The 18,349-nt window shown below is 50.0% G+C and overlaps 1 protein-coding gene and 1 non-coding gene across 3 annotated transcripts in view; both read left to right on the top strand.

Annotated features, from left to right (window-relative positions):
• Positions 1-18,349, top strand: part of LOC138967179 (laminin subunit alpha-like) — a 168,539-nt gene that overhangs the window by 94,046 nt on the left and 56,144 nt on the right. For both annotated transcript variants that reach the window (XM_070339694.1, XM_070339693.1), the window contains exons 55-57: positions 14,311-14,465; positions 14,851-15,018; positions 18,169-18,299. In XM_070339694.1, the coding sequence (XP_070195795.1) occupies positions 14,311-14,465; positions 14,851-15,018; positions 18,169-18,299 (454 nt within the window). The remainder of the gene's footprint in view (positions 1-14,310; positions 14,466-14,850; positions 15,019-18,168; positions 18,300-18,349) is intronic.
• On the top strand, positions 2,079-2,197 carry LOC138967901 (5S ribosomal RNA). Its single transcript, XR_011456077.1, has one exon. It is a non-coding gene; the product is annotated as a 5S ribosomal RNA (ribosomal RNA).

Here is an 18,349-nt window from a genome sequence, read left to right as displayed (position 1 = left end):
CAGGGAGGCACTTTGTCTCTCACTCTCTCTGTCAGGGCATGTCAGATTCTGGCCTGGTGCAGCCAGCACCTGATTCTGTTGTCGGCGAAGTTCATTCCAGGCAAACTCAACGTTCTTGCGGACTGCCTCAGTCGTCCGTCGCGTACGTTGCACACGGAGTGGACTCTGACTCATCAGATCCTACAGCGTCTGTGGTTGCATTTCGGCAAGCCCACAGTCGATCTTTTTGCGACAAGATTCTCCCGCAGGCTCCAGGTCTTTGTCTCCCCCTTTCCAGATCCAGAGGCGTGGGAAACGAACGCCCTCGAAGTGGACTGGTCGCGCCTGATAGCTTATGCTTTCCCCCCGTTTCATCTCTTGGGAAAGGTTCTCAGGAAGGCGGAGCTGGAACAGCCTTGCTTGGTGTTGGTGGCCCCTTGGTGGCCCAGCCAACATTGGTTCCCCGACCTCCTTCGTCTCGCAGACGGCCCTCCCTTCTTTCTGGGCGTGAGAAAGGGAGATCTCGTGCAACCAAGGTCGGGGGTTCCTCACGAGAACCCCCAGTTCCTACGGCTTCACGCCTGGAAGCTGTCCAGGTATCGCTGCGCCGTTCTGGCGCCTCAGAGGCTACTTTAGGGTTTGTCCAAAAGGCCCACAGGGAATCGACCAGCACTGTTTATGCTTCACACTGGTTAAATTGGACAAAGTGGTGTTCGGAGAATGGAGTTTCTGCTACTTCTCCTCGCTCTATGCATGTAGCAAATCATCTCTCGTGTTTGGCTGCTCAGGGCTTGGCTCCTTCTTCTTTGAGAGTCAGGCGCTCAGCCATTTCTTCTACTCTGAAGCAACTAGGGCATAGCATTAACCTGGGAGGTGTCATTGCTAGTGTTCTTAAGGGGGCAGCGATTGGTTTTGCGAAGGCTAAGTCCCCTCTTCCCGCGTGGGACTTATTTTTAGTATTGAAGTTTCTAGCCTCTCCGGACTTTGAACCTTTAGCTTCAGCGAGCTTAGCTAACCTGACTCGTAAAGCCTTGTTCCTCGTTTTGTTAGCTTCTGCCCGTAGAGGCAGTGAGGTGCACGCTCTCTCAGGCCTGGCTAAGGATATGTCAATATAACACTTACCTCGACAGTACTATTCTTGCACATTATCTATTATAGGCCGAAAAAAAAAATTGGACAAAACGCTGAGTGGGTACAATTATCTCCCATAACCATGCGCCACCGTGGATCCCAAGCACTGTCCGAGTGCTTCCCCCTTACAGGATGTAGGTGGCGCGTCCTCTTTCTTTTTTCGCGCGTGTCAGACCGGCTGTGTTTCTGCTACGCTCCCGGATTATTTTGGACTAAGAGGCTCCTTTTCTGTGTGGACTATCACCTGTTGGATTATTGTGTGTTATTCCACTTCTGGCTTGAGGCTACGTTGTGTTTCCTTCAACTTGTGCCTCCGTTTTTGTGTGGCGGACTCGGCGTGCCTCCCGTCCTACTTCGTGGTGACCGGTCGTCTGCTTCTCGTTTCGCCGCATTCACTTGAGTATTGACCTAAATTTTCTTTGAATTTTGTTAATTCTCGGTCTTTAAGGGTACGTACAGGGCGAGGTAGGATGTCTCGTCCTGTTTTGGGCTCTGGTTCTACGGAACCAGAGTCTGCCGGGGGCAACCCTTCTCCGGGCGCCCAGCGTCATGTTTTACGCACGGAGAAGGGGATCTTTCGGCGCTCCGACTCTCCCTCCCCAAACGCTTTGCGTTTGCGGCGAGGGAGGGCGGAGAAAGCCTGTTTGAGCAAGCTCAATGCGAGCTTGCTCAAACAGGCTGGGCTTGAGCCTGGGACTTCGGGCGGGGCTGCGCCGTCGAAGGTTCGGGGAAGGTCGAGGGGAAAGAAAAAGCTTCTTTCTCCTTCTCCTTCAGTGGAACAGGCTTCCCCCCCTTCGACGCCGTTGTCCGGCCCTCAGTCTCAGGCTTCAGCTCCTCCCGGTTTCAAGCCTGGGGGGAAGGTTTCCTTCTCCCCCCTGGCTCGAATCCGGGGGCAGGTCGATTCCCAACCCTCTTTGGGGGTTGGTGAATCCGATCTAGGGGCTACTGGAGAGACTCAGGTTTTGACAGCCAACGGCCATACCACGTTGAAAACACCGGTTCTCGTCCGACCACCGAAGTTAAGCAACGTCGGTCCCGGTTAGTACTTGGATGGGTGACCGCCTGGGAACACCGGGTGCAGTTGGCATTAAAATCTTCCTTTTCCGGTGCCTCTCCTGTGCCCTCCTCGGTTTCCACCGCTGTGGAAGCCAGGAGGGACACGGGTCCTCCTCTGAACTCCCTCGCTGGGTCGTCTGCTGCTGTTTTGACAGTAGTTTCGGCCTCCTGGGGGGGGAGATCGGAGGAGATGACGGGGTCTCTGAATTCCCTCCCCGCTGGGGTTGGGATGCGAATTGACCCCGTTCAGGGCGGTCCTGTGGGGGCAGGGGTTTCAGGCTTCGTGCCTACGACCACTGCTACTACGGTTCCCTCTGACGTCCGTGTGACTGGTGGCTGTCCCTCTTGAAACGCTCCGGCCGACTAGTTACTGGACGTGGAGGTGTTCGACAGAACGTGGTACTTCTGTCGAATGGTCAGGGCGACGGGAACATTGTTTCTGTTGCTCAGACCGACACCTCCGACCGGACCGTCTTGACCCCACGCCATTCCTTAGCGTCTGGTGTTCGGGTGACGGATGGTCCGGACCAAGGGTCCGGAACGTTCCAGGCTTACGGGTCGGGATCGAACCGGACCCACGGGTCCCGACTGGACTTGACCTCCGGGTTTGGTCCGGACGGGACCCATGGTACGGGACCGTACCGGACCTTAGGGTCCGGTGCGGGACAGTACCTCTGGCCCTTGCCGGACCCCCCGGACCTACGGGTCCGGATGGTACGGTACGGGACCAGTGGTTCGGTCGGGACCGGACCACCCGACCACCTCTGTTGGTCTGGGTGGTCTGGCACCGAACCGGAACACACCGGACCTACGGGTCCGGAGGGTACGGTACCGGACCAGTGGTCCGGTCGGGACCGGACCACTCGACCACCTCTGTTGGTCCGGGTGGTCTGGCACCGAACCGGACCATGCCGGACCTACGGGTCCGGATGGTACGGTATGTCCACGTCCGGACCGAGCCACCCGAACACTTCTGTGGGTACGGATGGTTCGGTACCGAACGGGACCTCCGGATGGTACGGGACCGGACCGAATCTACGGGTTCGGATGGTCCGGTACCGGACCACCCGACCACCTCTGTTGGTCCGGATGGTCTGTCACCGAACCGGACCATACCGGACCTACGGGTCCGGATGGTACGGTAGGTCCACGTCCGGACCGAACACTTCAGTGGGTACGGATGGTTCGGTGCCGTACGGGACCTCCGGATGGTATGGGACCGGACCACAGGACCGGAACACCGGACCACCCTACCGGATCGGTCCGGACCACCCGACCACCTCTGTTGGTCCGGATGGTCTGGCACCGAACCGGACCTACGGGTCCGGATGGTACGGTATGTCCACGTCCGGACCGAGCCACCCGAACACTTCTGTGGGTACGGGTGGTTCGGTGCCGAACGGGACCTCCGGATGGTGCGGGACCGGACCGGACCTACGGGTCCGGATGGTCCGGTGCTGGACCGGTGGTCCGGTGCTGGACCGGACCACCCGACCACCTCTGTTGGTCCGGATGGTCTGGCACCGAACCGGACCATACCGGACTTACGGGTCCGGATGGTACGGTGTGTCCACGTCCGGACCGAGCCACCCGAACACTTCTGTGGGTACGGATGGTTCGGTACCGAACGGGACCTCCGGATGGTACGGGACCGGACCGGAACACCGGACCGGACCACCCTACCGGACCGGTCCGGACCACCCGACCACTTCTGTTGGTCCGGATGGTCTGGCACCGAACCGGACCTACGGGTCCGGATGGTACGGTACGTCCACGCCCGGACCGAACCACCCGAACACTTCTGTGCGTACGGATGGTTCGGTGCCGAACAGGACCTCCGGATGGTACCGGACCTACGGGTCCGGACCTACGGGTCCGGATGGTCCGGTGCGGGACCACCCGACCACCTCTGTTGGTCTGGATGGTCTGGCACCGAACCGGACCATGCCGGACCACCGGACCTACGGGTCCGGATGGTACGGTATGTCCACGTCCGGACCTAACCACCCGAACACTTCTGTGGGTACGATGGTTCGGTGCTGAACGGGACCTCCGGATGGTACGGCACCGGACCGGACCACCCTACCGGACCGGATCGGCACCCCCGACCGGACCGGACCATTTCTTTTCTGATCAGACCCGATGGGTTCCTGTTCAGTCTATAAATGGCGGGGGTTCGTTGGCTGGGCTGACCCAACAGTCGCAGGGTTGTTGTTTTTCTCCCCCTTCGGCTGCTGGAGACGTTTCGTCTTTGGGGCAGGGGTCTTCGCGGCCTCTTGCTTCTGTGGGCGTTTCTTCACAGCCTGCTTCATCGCTTTCGGCTCTTCCCCCTCAAGCTCCCTACACTCCTGCTTTTGAGGAGTTGTCGGGAAGTGAAGAGGAGAGTGAGTCGGAGGACGATAGGGAGGAGGATCAGGGTCGCCCTAAGGTTAACACTGAACCTCTACCCTTGCCGGTTTCTGATGGAACTTCCGAAGCTATGCTTCGTACTTTCCAACAGTACATGACAGACATCACGCGGCGTCTTGACGTCACGGATGCCTCTCTTAAGCGTCTGTCGTCTAGTGTTGACACACAGGACGTGGACCCGGGGTCTGAGGACGAGAGGCAGGAGGCTCGTCCTCGCACAGCTAGAAGGACGTTTGAACAGTTTCAGGACGTCCTTCCCTGAGACGCCCTCTCGTCCTTTGAGTCCGCTTCGGCCCGGGCGCGGGAGGCTCACGCCGCGTCTGCCGGCGGCTCGTTTTATGAACGATCCGGCCGCCGGCAATTCGCGTTCCACCCTAGTCTAAGTGCCACGGTGGAAGCGGCAGCACATCGCCTGAGGAGTACAGATTCACGTGCAAACGCGACCTATGTTCCTCGGGAGGACGCGGGTTCAGTGCCATGCTTTCCTTCGGGAGGCGCACCTCCACTGTTTCCTCGTGTCCAATCTGTTTCGTCCCTCCCTTTTCCCTTTGACTCTCGAACTCTCCCTTTCCAGACTTCGAGTGTTTAGGGTGGGGCTGACGGTGATGTGTTCGTTGGGGAGGTGCCTTCGGTCAAGAAGGTGGAACTGAGCTCTGCTTCGTTCCACAATCTTGAGGCCACCGTTTCTTCCACAGTCGAGGCCCAATCACAGGCCTTGACATGGATGAGCACGCTGTCCACACTGTTGGACCCTCCCGATCGGGCAGAGTCCGATTCCACTCGGGTCCTTGACACGGTTCGAGTGGATCGGGCTTTGCATGCCGTGCGATCGTGCGTGACGTCTGCGGCAGAATTGGCCATTGGAACACGGGTCCACTTTATTGGCCCTGTTCCGTGATCATTTTCTGCCTACTTCTATAGTGCCTCCGGATATGAGGAAGAGTCTGAGGAACACGTTTCCTCAGCCTTCTTCCCTCTTTCATCCGGACACTGTTCGTTCTGTGGTGGAGTCCACACGCCAGAGGAACACTGATTCTCTGATGGTTGGCCTCGCTGCTTCGGCGACGGCGGCGGGGAGTAAGAGAAGTGCTACAGTCACCTCCAGCTCCCAGCCTCAGAAGAAGAAGAAGAAGCCAGTTTCACTGCCTCCTTCTTCCTCCTCTTAGGCGCCTGTTGCGTTCCCAAGCAAGACGAAGGGTGCTCAGACAGGTAAGGGGAAGCAGCACCACCAGGGGGGGTGGTCGCAAGCCTGCGCCTGCCCGCCAGCAGAATTTTCAGTGAGTCCCGGCCCTACGTTGACGCCCCCTCAAGTTGCCCCTCTTTCGTCCGTCGGTTCCCTTTTTTCGGGCCCGCGGCATGTGGGGCAGACTGGTCTCCAACCAGTTTTTCTTGAGGGTGGTGTGGTCGGGGTTTTCTCTACCGCTGTCGTCACAACCTCCATTGTCCGCTCTACCTTGGACGTTCCCCCCTCCTCGAGAGCCTGCCAGATGGCAGGCTCTTCAGGACGAGGTGAACTCGTTGGTCGAGAAGAAGGCGGTCTACCCCCTTTCTCAGCCTTCTCTGGGGTTCTGCTCCCGCCTGTTCACCGTCCCCAAAAAGGACGGCCGGTTCAGGCCGGTGTTGGACCTCTCCACCTTGAACTTGTACCTTCACAGGTGCAAGTTCAAGATGGAAACCCCTTCGTCGGTCCGGTTGGCCATCCGGCCAAACGATTGGGCCATGTCTGGGACCTCCAGGATGCTTACTTCCACATCCTGGTGGCCCCGGGGTACCGACATCTGCTCCGGTTCGTTTGGGAGGGCACGGTGTTCGAGTTTCGGGCCCTCCCATTCGGCCTGTCCTTGGCCCCTCTGATTTTCAACGGGGACAACAACACCACATGCTTAGCTTACCTTCGCCACCAGGGGGGCACCAATTCTCGGTCCCTCTCCCTGTTGGCGGAGGAGATTCTGCTCTGGTGCCAGACCAATCAGGTCCGGATGTCAGTCCAGTTCGTTCCGGGGAAACTGAACGCCCTGGCCGACATTCTCAGTCGGGGCGATCAGGTTCTCTCCACAGAATGGACCATCGCTCACAACGTTCTACAGCGTCTGTGGGCAAGGTGGGACCGTCCTCTGATCGATCTGTTCGTAACTCGATTCAGCGCTCGGCTTCCCAGGTACGTCAGCCCCTTTCGAGACATGAATGCGTTCCACTTGGACGCATTCACTCTCTTGTGGAGGCTCCTCGATGCTTACGCCTATCCCCCGACATCTCTGATTCCGAGGGTGCTGGCAAAATATCTGCAGGAACGACCAAGACTGATTTTGGTCGCGCCTTACTGGCCAACAGCTCCGTGGTTTCCAGATCTTCGCGGTCTCACCCACGTAGACCCTCTACCTCTGGATCTGGACGGGGGAGGTCTGCTCCAGCCTCGATCATGCCTCCCTCATCCACGTCCAGAGAGTCTGTGCTTGACCGCATGGCTCTTGTGCGCTCCAAACTGCTTGCACTAGGATTGCACAAGAGTTCAGTAGAGTTTTCCTTGAACGCTAAGAGGCGATCAACTAATCAGCTCTACGACTTACGCTGGAGAGCTTGGGCCACCTTCGCCTTGTCCAAGGGGATAAAGCCGCTTTATCCCTCAACACAGGACTTGGCCAACTTCCTGGTGGAAGTGTATCAAAAGAAGAGTCTTTCTTCTAAGACTCTTCTTGGATACAGATCTGCCATCGCTTCCACGATTGCGGCCGCTACTGGTCGCAGAACTGAACACTTGATCAGGTCCTCCCTCATCGCTAATGTCCTTTCGGGTATTAGCAATGCAGCGGTGTCTAAACCTCGGGTTTCATTTCCCAAGGGGGATGTCTTTCTGGTCCTCAAACTCCTGCGTAGCAATGAGTTTGAACCCCTGGCAGGCATCAGTATCAAGTTGCTGATTTTTAAGACTAATTGTTCCTCATCGCTTTAGCCACTTGCCGTAGACTCAGTGGTATTCAAGCTTTGAGTGGCCTGGACTTTGACATTGAGTTCACCACACAGCAGTGGTTGCTAGCATGGTCACGTCAGTCTAAGGTATGTTTCTTGGGTATATTTTCTTTTACGGTAGTACTGTTCGAAAATTGCCTGGGTATCTTAATCCTTGGATTTAAGTGATTTTGATTAAGGAGTTTAATACTCTACATATCACCCTCACACCACTCTGGTATTCTGTGCAAGAATAGTACTGTCGAGGTAAGTGTTATATTGACTGTAAGGCTTCTTTTTAAGCCTACTGTCTATATGATACTTACCGAGACAGTACTATTAGAGTTTCCCTCCCGCCTCCCCTCTTGATATGTTATGGGCTTTTTGAGGGTCTGCAGCTCATAAAGAAAGAGGACGCGCCACCTACATCCTGTAAGGGGGAAGCACTCGGACAGTGCTTGGGATCCACGGTGGCGCATGGTTATGGGAGATAATTGTACCCACTCAGCGTTTTGTCCAATTTTTTTTTTCGGCCTATAATAGATAATGTGCAAGAATAGTACTGTCTCGGTAAGTATCATATAGACAGTAGGCTTAAAAAGAAGCCTTACATTCTTTTGAGAGCGATGGCTCTGTTGTTTTAAGATTTAGGCCAGAGTTCCTTGCCAAAAATCAAAAACCTGGTCTGTCTTCCCCTGTTATTCGCATCCCTCCTTTAAGTAGGATTCTCGCGTCTGGTGACCCTGATTTGGTAAATTGTCCCGTTCGTACCCTTACCAGCTACTTATCCCGTACCACGCCTATTAGGTCTAGGGACCAAAAACTGCTCTTCATCTCAATTAACACTGAACGGAGCAAGGACGTGTCGCGGGTCACTTTGGCAAGATGGGTCTCTACGCTGATTAAACAAGCGTATGCGTGGTGGCACAGTCAAGTTGGCATTGGGTATTCTGTCCTACCTATGACGTCGTCAAGGACGCACGAAGCCAGGGCCTGGGCTACTTCTCTGGCAGTCCTCCGCTCAGGCAGGCTAGCAGAGGTCCTAGACGCTGCCTACTGGAAGTCGCAGGATGTTTTCATCAGCTTCTACCTGCGAGATGTGGCCAGCACTCGTCATGATGGCAGTAGCTCCCTACCAGCCATTGTCGCAGCTGGACAAGTCTTACCTTCTGTCTGAGGTAAGTGGAATTTTGTTTCCCCACCTCCTTCATTAGCATTCTGCTTGATGTGAGTTGGGATAAGATATGTAATTTAATTGAAAATTTTCATCTAAATTTTAATTTGATTATATACTTACCCAACTCACATAGTTGATACCCGCCCGCCTGCCCCGCTTTTGGGGTTTTATGGGTGTTTTTTTTCCTAAAAAAGAGGGAAATTTTTCTATGTTCGCTTTCGATTGAATGATTCAAAGATGGCGGCAAGGTCAGGAAGTCACGCGTGACTTTGTCATGTTAAGGGGTCAAGGTAGCTCTTTTTTAGGGTGACCTCCCCTTGTTACCAAGGCGATGCTATTCAGCGTCCTAGCACTAAACTGGAGTAAATTGCTTGATGTGAGTTGGGTAAGTATATAATCAAATTAAAATTTAGATGAAAATTTTCAATTCGTTGAGAGGCTGTTTTTAAAATGAAAAACACTGAGACCAATCGTAGGTCTGCTCTTTTTTTGTAGGTGTATCGTTTCAAACTGATTCGTTGACGGCACTAGTCAGTTCACATGCTTCTGTTGAAGGTTCCAACAATTTGTGAAATATTTCGCAGGATTGACTTGTCATAACTCATAACTCATAACTCATAACATTTTATTGATCCAACAAAGGAAATTAAATTGGTCATCAGCACATATAGGTCATTAATTAATAATTATAAAAGAATAAGAGAAGAAAATTCATAAAACCCATGATAACAAAAAAATATCTAAAGTAATATATGTACAACTACAATACCCTTTTTACTTGCACACTTGACACACCGACACACCAACACACATGCATACATACCTACATACATACATACATACATACATACATACATACATACATACATACATACATACATACATACATTCCATGTTAAAGTGTAGTTAAGAACATCACAATAATTATATCATTGTTTGGATTAACAGATAAGTTTTTATGTAAATGATGATAACAACAATCCATAATTAACGCTATTGCACTACCAAAAGAAGAGACCAACCAAACACATAAAACCAATCACAGTAATCATCATCAGTTATCACAGGTATCACAGTAGATTAGCCATCAGGTAGTTAGACTCAATTGGGCAAAATATAGTGTCAACACCATCACAACAGTGCTAAAGCTCATTATCACAGCACTAGTTATGATCAAAGGTCAAACAGTCATCAAATCATATTAAATCTATCACTAAGAGGTACATTTAAAAGGCATCACTGATAGTCTGTGGCCAGGACAATGGCTCGGTTGCTGTTAAAATATCTCACAGCTGCAGGAACAAAAGAACGCCGAAAACGCTCCGTTCGACACCTAGGCATGAGAAACCGAGCGTTCCGTGTGATGCGGAGATCCATCAGTGCGTCGTGGAGGGGATGCCCTAGGTCGAACAGAATAGCTCTGGACTTACTGGCAAGCCTTCTTTCAACAAGGACTTCAAGGGTGTCAAGGCTCTGGCCTACAGTAGAACTCGCTTTCTTTATCAGCCTGTTCAGCCTGCCAGTGTCCCTTGCAGTGGCATTCCCTCCCCAACACACTGATGCAAACACCATCACACTGCACACCATACTCTGATAAAACATGTACAGCATCTTGTTACACACATGAAATGATCTCAGCTTGCGCAGGAAAAACAATCTTGACTGCGTCTTCTTAAAAACAGCATCAACATGATTAAACCAGCTTAGCTTGTTATCTAGAACTACACCTAAATACTTGTACTCGCTGACTATCTCAATCGCATCACCTTTGATGACTACAGGATGGACAGTGTCTTTCTTTTTGCGAAAATCAAAAATCATTTCCTTCGTCTTGCTTGCGTTTAATACTAAAAAGTTGGAATCACACCAAGACACAAAATCATCAATATGTTCTCTATACAAGCTCTCATCACCATCAAGAATACTACCAACCACGGCAGAGTCGTCAGAAAATTTCTGAAGATGACATGACTCTCCTTGTACTTTAAAATCAGATGTATACAGGGTGAACAAAAAAGGTGACAAAACTGTTCCTTGTGGTGCTCCGGTGAAAGTGTCGCATGGTCTTCAGCTAAACAAGTAGGTGAACATTTGGTCAGTTTGTACTCGAAATGGCTACTTTTAGCTGAGATGAGAGATCTAACGCTTTGTATTGAAAGGAATAGAATAAACCAACTGAGATTTTGTGCTCTGTTACTGTATTGTTTCCTTCAATTTAGATTTCTTTTAGGTTGAGATGGAAAAGTTTAGCATGAACCTCTACAATGCATGTTGAAGTATTCTTTGAGTTGAATTCACAGTTGTTATGGCATTTTCGTGGAGTGTTCAGTGCAAGGCTTTTCATTGTGACTGTGCCTCTTTCGGCATAGAGCTGTGTCTCCTTTTAGGGGGGATTAAATTACATATTCTTACTTCAATTCTCATAAATGCATTGACTTCAGTCTCACATGCTAGATGTCGAAAAACCACTCAAATTACCTGCCCTTAGAAGGGTGGTAACCAAGCTAAAAAGAGACGCCATAGCCGTTGCTATGTTCTGACCTTGCTCGGTTACCCATAACACCCTGCGCACCACGTGAGCGCCAGCATCCGGAATAATCATTCGAGACTTTCGACAGCACACGGTGGACGTGTCGATTTTTGTCACTCACTTTTGGCCTTCGCATGCCGGCTCGTCCGTGAGACTAGCTGTTTCTTGTGGGTCTACCTGTCCATCTACCTTTTGGTGAGATCTTTCTGTTTTTGTTTCGTTGATAGCTTTTTGTTTGAACAGGCACGCAGAATTTTTTTGTTCTGGGTGACTGTTTTTCGTCGGTGTTAAAATGGCCGACAACAAAGCTAAACTTAGCGCGAGACTGGAAGGAGACAAGGCTCTTAGCCCAGTTTCAGGCTGCTCTCAGGTCTCTTTGGGATCCGACCTCTCAGGACTGGGACAAGAGTGTCCCCGTTCAGGGATGGCTCAGTCACACGACGTGTTGGAGGCTGGATCTGGATTGGATCTCTCAGGGGGTTCCTATTGCGCTGCCCCCTCCGGACTTAGACCTCTTTACAGATGCGTCTATGGCCGGATGGGGAGCTCACATCGGCGGTCACACGGTCTCGGGTCGGTGGCCTCAGTCGCAGCTCCTTTGGCATATCAATCGCCTGGAGTTGGAGGCAGTAGCCCTCAGTCTGTGCGCCTTTCTCCCTCTGGTGGTGGGCAGGCATGTCAGGTTACACACCGACAACACCACTGTGGCTGCCTATGTCAACAAACAGGGAGGAGCTCGGTCCTTTTCCCTGTCAGACAGAGCCTGCGAGATTCTGATCTGGTGCCACTCGCACCAGATCATAGTCTCCGCGAAATATCTCCCGGGCAGGCTCAATGCACTGGCGGACTCGCTCAGCAGGTCCTCTCAGGTGTTGCACACGGAGTGGACCATCACACACGGGGCTCTCCAGCGCCTGTGGGCTCAGGTGGAAAAGCCTATGATCGATCTGTTTGCAACCAGGTTCTCCAGGAGGCTTCCGATTTTTGTGTCCCCTTTTCGGGACACGGAGGCTTGGCGAAGCAATGCAATGGAGTTCTCGTGGGTAGGCCTTCAGGCCTACGCGTTCCCCCCCTTTCCTCTGCTCAGCAGAGTGGTGCGGAAAGCCGAGCTGGAACGTCCAGATCTTCTGCTGGTAGCCCCCATGTTGCCTTCGTAGCATTGGTTTCCAGATCTGCTGCTGTTGGCCAAAGGTCCTCCGATTCCTCTAAACCTGGTGCGGGGAGAGCTCGTTCAGCCAAGAACAGGCATTCAGCACAACACCCCACAGGCCCTGTGCCTACACGTCTGGAGGTTGTGAGGACGGAGCTACGTAAATCTGGCGCTTCGGATTTGACACTGGATTTAGTCCGTAAAGCGCATAGGTCCTCCACTTCCTCGGTCTATGCCTCGCATTGGTCTTCCTGGTCCAAATGGTGTAGAGAGTCTGGGGTCAACGCCTTGGCTCCTCTCTCTCTCCAGGTTGCGAATCACCTCTCTTTCTTGTTCGCTCCGTGCAGCTCGGCCTCTTCTTTGAGAGTCAGGCGGTCAGCGATATCTGCTACTTTGAGGCAGATAGGCAGATCTATTAATGTCCATGGGGTGATCGCTAGTGGGATTAAAGGGGCCGCTCTCCAAGAGGTGAAGAGACGGACCCCTGTCCCTGCTTGGGACTTGTTTTTGGTTTTGGATTTCTTGCGTTGGTCAGCATTTGAGCCTTTACAGGCTGCCAGCTTGACGAATTTAACGCGCAAGTCTTTGTTCCTTCTTCTCCTGGCCACTGCTCGTAGGGGCAGTGAAATTCATGCCCTTTCGGGGTTGCCAGAGGATATTGCTTTTGAGCGTGATGGTTCGGTGTCACTGCATTTTCGGCCTGGCTTCCTGGCTAAAAATCAGAAGCCAGGCCAAGCTCCGCGGGTGATTCAAGTCCCCTCTCTTGGGACTATTCTTGCCCCGGGTGATCCTGATTTAGCCAACTGCCCGGTTAGAGCCTTGAGATCCTACCTCTCTCGCACTCAGTTGATTAGAGCTAAAAGTCAGAAACTTTTGTTTATTTCTTTGAACACAAAGCGTGATAAAGATATTTCAAAATTGACACTCACAAGATGGGTTGCGACTCTCATTCGGCAAGCATATGAGTGGTGGCTCGCTCAAGAAGGGGGGGGGGGGGGGCGCACAGTCCTTCCCCTGTCCTCTGCTCGGGTCCATGAGTCCAGAGCGTGGGCTTCCTCTATCGCCGTGTTGCGTTCTGGTCGCCTAGGCGAAGTTTTGCAAACGGCTTACTGGAGATCAGATGATGTGTTCATCAGTTTTTATCTTCGGGATATCTCCTGCACTCGGCTTGACGGCTCGAGTTCGTTGCCGGCCTTGGTTGCTTTCAAGGACATAAGTAAGTTCCCTCCACCTTTAGGAGGAATCTGCATTTATGAGAATTGGAGTAAGAATATGTAATTTAATGGAAAATTTCTAAGTAAATTTTCATTTGATTAATATACTTACCCAATTCTCATAGTTAATACCCTCCCATCCATCCCCGCTGCCTTATATCCTTGTGGTGTTTGAGTAGTCTCGAATGATTATTCCGGATGCTGGCGCTCATGTGGTGCGCAGGGTGTTATGGGTAACCGAGCAAGGTCAGTACATAGCAACGGCTATGGCGTCTCTTTTTAGCTTGGTTACCACCCTTCTAAGGGCAGGTAATTTGAGTGGTTTTTCGACATCTAGCATGTGAGACTGAAGTCAATGCATTTATGAGAATTGGGTAAGTATATTAATCAAATGAAAATTTACTTCGCAATTTTCCATTTAATCTGTTCTCATCAATAGTTATTTTCTTATTGTTTGAGAAGAAGGATTTCACACTAACACCATTCTTGGCAGGTTAATTACAACTGCCCTGGGAGTCAAAGGAATTGCAAACGCGGATTTGTATTTTAAAGCAAACTATCGTTAATTTTAAACAATGTTTTTATTGAACAATGAGAGAAGAAGAATGTGACGTTAAACTCCTCCCCTTTTCAGTGGAAACTGACATTAATTTTAAACAATGTTTTTATTGAACAATGAGAGAAGAAGAATGTGACGTTAAACTCCTCCCCTTTTCAGTGGAAACTGTCAGACAAAGTCGCCCAGAGATTGTGGATCTGCTTAAGCCGCTGCAGGCCAACGCCACTCGTCTGATCGGTGTGGGGGAGAGTCTGGACGTCAACGTCAAGGCCCTCAAGGAAAAGATTGAACTGGCTCGCGAACAGGCCAACAGGGTGAGCACTTTTCTTTATAATTTTAGAAGCAATATAATTATAGTGTTTTGTGTTCAGATGGATTATTCTGCAGAAAGACTTGTGCCCAGTGTAAAATGACATGAATAGGATATAAAAAGTCCACTTTTGCAGAGAGTGGGAGACGTTTGCGAATAATGTAAAGAGGGGAGTGGATGTGGGTGGGTCAGGGGGAGGAGGGGGCTTCTTCCAGTTTCTGACTAGTACTGCTGTGTGTTACACTCGTATTCTAAGCAGAAGCTCAGAGTCAGTTTCTTCTATAACTTTCGTTGTAGTTGTTTCAGGTTATAAAGTGCCTTATGTCAGTTTTCTTTGCTATAACTTGGGAGCAAACGCTCACTTACGATTTCCCTTGTGATTGTTCCAGATCCGTGTGGGACTGAAATTCCTGGGCAACACGACGGTGACGGCACGAAACCCGCCCCAGCTGGATCAGGCCGGGTCCTACACACAGCTGTCCCTCTACTTCAAGACCTCGCAGGCTGATGCTCTCCTGGCTTACGTGGGAGGACAGCGCAGAGCAGAGAACCTTCAGGTAAAGGGACAAAGATGGTGTGGGGTGGGGGGTATACAGACCTGGTTACTGTACGAAATTTGCGTACAATCTTACGAAATTGAAGATTTCTGTACAATTATACGCCAGACATTAAAATCATACGCCAAAAAAATCAAAAAAAATAAAAAAAAATAAAAAATAAAAAATAAAAAAAATAAGTCTGAAGAGGACTGTGTGAGCCTAGAAAGCAATGTGTAAAGAGGACTGTATGAGACCAGAAAATACTGACCAGTGCAGTGACAGAAATGAAGGGCTGACTCAATACTGCTGACAGCAGATGATGCAAATTTTCCTCAGAGGTCAAAAATAAAAATTATGTTTTTCTATCATTCGTTTTGTGTCACATTTTCAAATATCTAATAGTGTATGGGTTTTTGTTTTCAACAAAAATGTTTTAATTTACTCTCAGCACAAATTCTTTCTTACATGTATTTACAGTCTTTAAATAATGGGGTTTGAGGGGGGAATAAAGCACAGTGTGTACCGCGAGAATGAATTGTACACCTTAAAATTCTGATTGTACACATTTTTAGCCTCATTTGTACACCAGGAAATTTGAGTGGTAATCAGGTCTGGGTATAGATGTGGAACTTCCAAGCTGTCAGAGGACAGCGCAGAGCAGAGAACCTTCAGGTAAAGGGACAAAGATGGTGTGGGGTTGGGGGTATAGATGTGGAACTTCCAAGCTGTCAGAGGACAGCGCAGAGCAGAGAACCTTCAGGTAAAGGGACAAAGATGGTGTGGGGTTGGGGGTATAGATGTGGAACTTCCAAGCTGTCAGAGGACAGCGCAGAGCAGAGAACCTTCAGGTAAAGGGACAAAGATGGTGTGGGGTTGGGGGTATAGATGTGGAACTTCCAAGCTGTTAGAGGACAGCGCAGAGCAAAGAACCTTCAGGTAAAGAGACAAAGATGGTGTGGGGTTGGGGGTATAGATGTGGAACTTCCAAGCTGTCAGAGGACAGCGCAGAGCAGAGAACCTTCAGCAGGGTTTGTACAGGTCATGGAAAACCTGGAAAGTCATGGAATTTGATTTTTAATTTTCCAGGCCTGGAAAGTCATGGAATTTCAATTCAAGTCATGGAAAGTCATGGAATTTAACAAAAAGAAAAAATTAAAAAAAATTAACCTTTAGCACGCCAGCGGCGATTTTCGTTGCCCAGCCATTCCCCCCCCCCCCCCCCCCCCCCCTTGCCAGCCAGCAGCGATTTGCGTCGCCAGCACAAGGCTTGTTTGTATGACCAACTTCTCGTTCGTATTTGCATACGAGAATAACGGTATTTTTAATGGCACTTGAGCCAAAGCGAGGCTCACTTCCTTCCGTTATCTCGTCGTGTCGTCTGCGCTGCATTTGAGTCGGTTTCGTCGAAGTTTTCTGCTTTTGTTTTTGCATCGATAAAGTACTTTAGCGCTTCGACAAGCAAGATGGAGGATGATGAGTTTGAAACTTTCTTTCGAGTTGTTTCTTGACAACAAAAAGTATGCGGAATTGGAACGAATTACCGAGGAAGATCTTCGCAATGAACTGTGTATCGCGGTGAAAAAAATGACAGTTCGTCAAGTTACAGTGACGGTTACGAAACGGAATTTACGAAAGTGCAGATGGATACAAACAGTGGCTGGTCCAGTTTAGTGAAATGACAGGACCAGCAAACATTACCGATAATCTGACTGCGTAGCAAATGCTTGACTTGCTTGTCGAAGAGACACTGCGTAGAAACTGACGTACAAGACGTAAAAAGTTGGCGTGTTCGGAAATGGCGACCTGTGGATCTAGTCATGGAAAATGTTATTGAGGCTCATGGAAAGTCATGGAAAAGTCATGAAATTTTTTTTCTAAAAACCAGTGGGGACCCTGCTTCAGGTAAAGGGACAAAGATGGTGAGGGTGGGGGCATAGGTGTGGAACTTCCAAGCTGTCAGAGGACAGCGCAGAGAGAGAACTTTCAGGTAAGGGGACAAAGATGGTGAGGGTGGGGGCATAGGTGTGGAACTTCCAAGCTGTCAGAGGACAGCGCAGAGAGAGAACTTTCAGGTAAGGGGACAAAGATGGTGAGGGTGGGGGCATAGGTGTAAAACTTGCAAGCACATTTGTTTCACCAGATTTCAGTGATGCTGCTGTTTCTCTGGCGGAATTATTTTCTGGATTGGGTGCAATTAACTAATATGTAAGCACTAAAAAATACAAAGTGACAGTTTAGGGCTCATGCATTTTTCAAGCATCAGGTTTTGCTGAAGACAGGCACCTGTTTCTTTCATAATTTATCACAGCTTCAGACCTGTGCACATCTACGGTTTCTCCATAATTTCTCTGATTTTTATATGCAGAATACGGTGCTACGGATTTTTAATTAAAATTCCGAAATTCCGATGTTTTACTCCCAAAAAAATGTTTTGTACTTTTTTTCTGTTTTAAGATGTTTTGACCAATTAGTTGGCCGTTGCGCTGAAAATTTTTTTTCCGATTTACCGGAAGAGCGCGTGTTCTCGGCATTGAGTCTTTGTTCTTAGACTTAGTTCGTCCAGCGTCTGCGTGGCAACTTGTGATTGAAGTGAAACATGGAAAAGAAAAGAGTGCGAGATTCAGATAGTGAAGAGGAGACACCAGCTCTGTCACCAAAGAAGAAGAAAACGGCACAACAGTGCTGGAAGCCTAGTTATTCTCAAGACAACCTGGAGATCGTAATAGTAATTCCCATTCTACTGCGTCATAGTGTTTCAGTTTGTGTGCTTTGTGAGCAGAATTATGTCTTGAACTGTCGTTACTGCTTACTACTGAAACATTTTAAAAACTACTGAAATTTGGTTTGTTTACTACTGATGAGCGTTTTGAGTGCGCACAGGTCTGCAGCTTAAACAGTTCAGATGCCCAGTTGGACTTTTTTTTAGATGAAAGTCGCTTGTTTATTTCAATGGTTGTTATTCTCTCAGGTGCCAGGAGATTGCTTCTGCATTAATCTTGTTGCACATGTCATAAAATAATGATAATAAAATAATAATGACAGCTTATATAGCGTAAACCACAGCAATCTATGCTCTCCATGCTTAACATATGCATTTGATTTGGAGCGCTTGCTTCCCTTTGTTTCTGAGATCTTAGTTTGACCCGACTCTCGTTCTCCTTGTTGCAGAATGACTTCATCTCGCTGGAGCTGAGAGGAGGGCGTGTGGTGTTCCAGTTCAACCTGGGTGCAGGTCCTGCCATTATTGCCAGCTCTCGATCCTACGCCGATGGACAGTGGCATCAGGCTGTGGTCGAGCGGTCAGTGATGTTTGAAATAAAAATGTGTTGTTGTTGGTGGTGCTCATGTA

This window comes from Littorina saxatilis, linkage group LG5 (assembly GCF_037325665.1).
Source record: "Littorina saxatilis isolate snail1 linkage group LG5, US_GU_Lsax_2.0, whole genome shotgun sequence".
Taxonomy (NCBI): domain Eukaryota; kingdom Metazoa; phylum Mollusca; class Gastropoda; order Littorinimorpha; family Littorinidae; genus Littorina; species Littorina saxatilis.
The sequence above is the reverse complement of the archived record's forward strand: the minus strand, read 5'-3'. Positions and strand labels throughout refer to the sequence as shown.